Source organism: Crassostrea angulata, chromosome 7 (assembly GCF_025612915.1).
Source record: "Crassostrea angulata isolate pt1a10 chromosome 7, ASM2561291v2, whole genome shotgun sequence".
NCBI lineage: Eukaryota > Metazoa > Mollusca > Bivalvia > Ostreida > Ostreidae > Magallana > Magallana angulata.
Window position 1 is genome coordinate 4,919,660 of NC_069117.1, and position 5,166 is coordinate 4,924,825.

The 5,166-nt window shown below is 33.9% G+C and overlaps 1 protein-coding gene across 1 annotated transcript; it reads left to right on the plus strand.

Moving 5' to 3' along the window:
• Positions 1–825: 825 nt before the first annotated feature.
• Positions 826–3,471, plus strand: LOC128155893 (uncharacterized). Its single transcript, XM_052817779.1, has 2 exons — positions 826–2,098; positions 2,495–3,471. Exons 1-2 carry the CDS (start codon positions 826–828, stop codon positions 3,469–3,471), a joined length of 2,250 nt encoding a protein of 749 aa, XP_052673739.1.
• Positions 3,472–5,166: the final 1,695 nt, after the last annotated feature.

Below are 5,166 nucleotides of genomic sequence, written 5' to 3' on the forward strand. Positions count from 1 at the left end.
ATCTTTTTTAATAGCCATTCTCCGTAAGCATTCATGCACTTGTATTGGAGGTTCGGCACGCATAGCACCGATATTTGTCAAATTTAATATGATGCATATCATCATATACCTATACTTAAAACTCCAAAAGTTGCCTACATGAAAACTTATTCTTACGGCAAAATCGTTTTGATTTTTTCTTGAAAAACGTACTTTTTCTGATTGAATATATATTGTCATCACATTTCTTTTAATACATCTTCATCAAAGCATTGAAGCAGCACATCACAAATATTGAAGAACAGTTTAGTAAATAAAAGTATTTTATGTTGTCAAGAATTTAAAATTACTTGGTTTTCAAAATAAGACTTAGAAATGAAGAATTTTTGGTGATGACCTGGTTATTTGCATGACTGTTAATAACTACAAACCTGAAGTAACAAAGATTCTGTAAGTCCATGTGGACTATGTAAACACGATAAGGCATTGGATGGAATTTCAGAAACACTAAAAAACTAAAGTAAGTAAGTAAGTGAGTTATTGTTTATTTAAGTTTCATAAGCCAATAGATATATAGATACCAAAAAAAAATATTGGCATCCTGCCTTAAAAGACACTAAACATAGGACAGGTTATGCCCCTTTGCATTAAAAATAGACAAAACTAAAAATTTTAAATATTTGCAAGTTTCTTACTTTACACATTTTCAACATTTGGGGAGAATGATTCTTAATGTGTCAACAGAATATTTTAATCCCCCCCCCCCAAAAAAAAATTACACAACTGAATATTTTTTTCTGTGTCTTGACAGAAACCGTTATATCAGGTCAAACAACATTTTTCATCATGGAGCGAACGAAGTATGTTGCAATGTCAACAACGCAATTGATTAATAGCGGTGAAAAAAAAGAATTTCTTCTTTCACTTGCAAAACATATAAAAAACGGAGATATTGAAAGTGCCAGTATTAGGCTTGAGACTTTAGGAAGAGAGGGAAAACTTGAATTGCTAAAAGATTATGTAACCGAAAATACTCAAGGCGAGACTTTACTCCATTTAGCAGTCAAGAAGCTTGATAATGAATCTTTCATAAGAAAGCTTGCAGAACTATGTCCTGACTTACCCATTACAAAAATCGAAGATAAAAAGCCGTTGGCTGGACAGACAGCCCTTCATATAACTATTACCAAGGGAAACGTTGTATTGACTAAAACACTGCTGGATGTTGTCCAACAGAAACAACACGAAGAGATGAGTAGTTTATTACATTCAATGGCGACAGGAGGTCGGTTTGTGAACACTGTGATGATGGGACAACTTCCTTTAACAGTTGCCGCACTGACAGGTAATACTGAGATCGTTGACCTTCTCTTAGAATATGGAGCTAATTTGCATGATCAAAATGAGAAGGGTGATACCGTATTTCATTCTCTAGTTAAATATGCAGCAATATACCCAGAAAAAGTAATGGCAATTATTCAAATGTTGCAATATCTTAACCAAGAACTGGAAAGCAAATATCAAATCGACACAACCGTATATAACAACTCTGACGAGGATAAATGTCGACACATACATTCGTTTGTTTGGTTCATGAAAAATAAAGAGAACATGACCACACTTCAACTTGCCGCTCAACACGGAGTTTTTCAGCTTTTTGAAGAGATAATTAATATCAGAAATGTTTACTGCTTTATCAGAGAAAACGATGGGTTGTATGACGTTAAAGAGTACGACATAACAGAAATAGACACTGTTAGCATCGTTCTCACCTCAGATCAAGAACGCGCACGACGAGCTGCTTCACAACAAAATCAGAAAACTCAACAATTTGAAGGAGTATCTAAAAGAAAGATTCACACAAATGAAACACCATGTGCACCTTGCTCTTGCTGTTCCAATCTCAATTCAGAATCTGTATTAGAAATGTTATTCAGATATGACTACGACAGAAAAGATGCCTATCGTATTATTGAGCTAACTCCTGTTAAAAATATCATAAAAATGAAATGGGACTCTTATAAATGGGTTTTCTTGATGTTGATGATACTTCATTACCTTTTTATGATATTTTTCACTATATATAGCGTATACATCGTTGAAGTAGGCATTCAGAGTGTGAATGGAAATAATGCTACATTATTTTCTGAAAATTTTGTTTACGGGTTCCGATGGGTATCTTTTTGTTGCGGTTGTTTATATGGTTTAATTGGGGTTCGTTTGCTAAGTGCTAAGTTCCGAAAGAGAAATATCATTTTTTACTTTATTCATAATTTAGAATATATTACTCCAATGCTAATTCTATCTGGTACAATGATCTTTGATGTTGTTTGGTCCTTAATAGAAGAACATGATAACATTCCGCTTATTGTTGCTTTAATTTGCGGCTGGTGGTTGAATGTTTTCTTTCTTTCACCTTGGAAACATTTCAGCTTCTTCACAGAACTAATTAAGCAGGTGATCATCGGGGATCTTATCCGATTTGGACTAGTTATTTTATTTGGGTTGTTTTCTTTCTCCGCTGGGATGTACATAGTTTTTCGAGGAACAGGCGAAGACGATTTTACGTCGTATAGAAGTACGATGATGGCAATGTTTAAGCTTGGAATTGGGATCAACGATATAAGCGTACTAAATTCTGCGCGAATTCCGTGGGTAGCGGTTACGATCTTCATTGTCTTTACAGTTTTCACATATCTTCTTATGCTAAATGCCTTGATTGCAATGATGTCACAGACATGTTCCCTTGTGCTAGAAGAGCGGTTTCCTCAGTGGCGAATACAACAGTTATCTATAGTTCTCTTAATAGAGGATATATTCTGGTTTTGCTGTTTTGGTTATAAATTATCTTGTGAAGGGAAATCAATAACTTCAATGGGTTATGATCCATTGACAAGGACAATGAAAGGAGAAGAGCGATTCGTTTTAGAAATACATTCATTGCAAATGGAATATGCAACACCAGAGGACAAAACATGTATTAAAAAAAAATCTGCCGAAATACAAACACTATGCCTACAATCCCGCGCTCAGGAAAGCCTATTAAGGAGTCAAACTTTTACAAATCCTCTTTCCTCTAATATTTTCCCTGCTCGACAAAGTTCGATTTATACGACGGGGGTTCAAGCCTCTGGGTCTCTACGGCAGTCTTTTCAACCACGCATTCGTCGTATGAAGTCAAAAAAGGAGAAAAAAAGAAAGCGTCTAGAAAAATTAGATAAAACGAACACTAACGAAGAAAATGAAGAGTCAAATAAGTTTAGACCAGTATCACCAAGAGTCCGTTCATCTAAGAAACCGACTTTAGTATCGCAGATGGGAAAATCCTTTTCCGAGAATGGCATGGAAACTCGAAACCAACATTCGCCTGTTGTGGATATTGAGCCATTGACCTGTCGTCTTAATCTAGCTAGATTACCGCTTGATAGACAAATTAACGCAAAAAAACCATCTGAGTATGAAATTTGGAATATAACTGATTCTTTTACTTGAAAGAAATTAGTAGGTCATTTTAGAAAATGTATATGAATCTCAAAGTGGAAATTATAAGTGTATGAATTTGTCTGTGATTATATTTTAGGGGGAAAAAACCCCGAAACAATTATTGTTTATATTTGATAAGACATTTTTGCGAGTAATTTTGATGTTCATTCAAGCTTCGTTGTTTTCTGTGCTTTACATCAAAGGAATGGCATATCACGTTTGGGATTTAACATGAAATGTTGTCTTTAAAATTCTTAGATTTTAAGAGATTTTTTCTTTTCTTTGAAACATGTTTTGTTATGTAGCTGATGAATGTTGTTAAAGAGGCATGGCCACGATTTTGGTCAAAAATGTACTTCCAAAAAATAATGTTTACAATGCTTCATTAAGGTGCGCATTTTTAATAAGCAGCAAAAATTAAAGCATCATTGGTGAGTTATAAGCGAGTTACAGAGATAACAGGTCTTTGCTTTGTTTTGTTTTTGATAATTCCAGTTTTTGACCTCAAATAATGGTTTAAATGTTAAGAAATAATTATTCATGCCTTAAATGAAAAAGAAGATTGAAAATTCAGCTTGTATAGTAAACCTACATGTATGTAAACAAAAACAGGACACGTGCCCTGTTTACAAGACCTGTGTGTCTCCTACCTTGTCGATAACTCAACGACTGACTCTTAAATTTCATTTGATCATTAGAAATGAAGTCCTAAAGCACTGTAACTAATAGAAACAGAAAAATAGTATTTTTACTTAATTAAATCGTGACCATGCCTCTTATACGGTTGATATATTTTTGTTATGTAAAAGTTTGCTTTTTAATCATACAAGTATATAGTGTATAAAACCAGAATGCATAGTTTGAGATGAATTAATGTACGATTTAAATGTTGTTTTCTTAAAATTAAATTAAGACCCTTTTTTCATTTTGATTGCAGTAGGCATACAAATACCAATTACTGCTTATGTAACTAAAAAATATGGTGTCAGAATAATAAACAATACTATGTTATTTGAAATGAGTTTTTTGGCGATAGAGGCCATATCTGCTTCAATTATATAAAAACAATATATGTAGGTATGAAGGTTATTACCACGAGATTTACCCTGGGAACGGACAAACACCTCTTGGTGGCGAATCTTAGAACATAGCTGTACTAGAATTTAACTGACCATATAAAAAATATGAACACTACTGGTAAGCCTATATCCGCAGTTAGCAAACAACTTGAAGGGCATCTGCCGTCCTGGAATAACAACCAAGATGGTTTGTCAGAAAGCGTTGGTTCCTAAAATGAAATGGAGAAACGGGAGCGCAGAAAAACCAGTACGATATAACATATAGATATAACATTACAACGTTTGGAATCGGGGCACAAATGGCCTCAGTTTGCTTAAATAACAAAATTGATGTGTATGTTTAAATCAAGGTGGAGAGACTGTGAATTGTTTCTGAAAAACTGGGATGACGTCATAAAGTGTGACAAATAACCAGATCCGATGAAGATGTATTGTAGGGATAATCATAAGCGCAAAGTGCCCGATAAAGTAAGATATCAAATAGCGTATTGATGAAAATTGCGATATTCCACTTAAAAAATGTTTTTAAAACAACTTATTGCTTAAAAATGATTTCTGCAGAAGAAATAAAAATACTTAGTGTCAGAGTAACGAACAAAATTTATTGGCGATAATGGCCATGGTT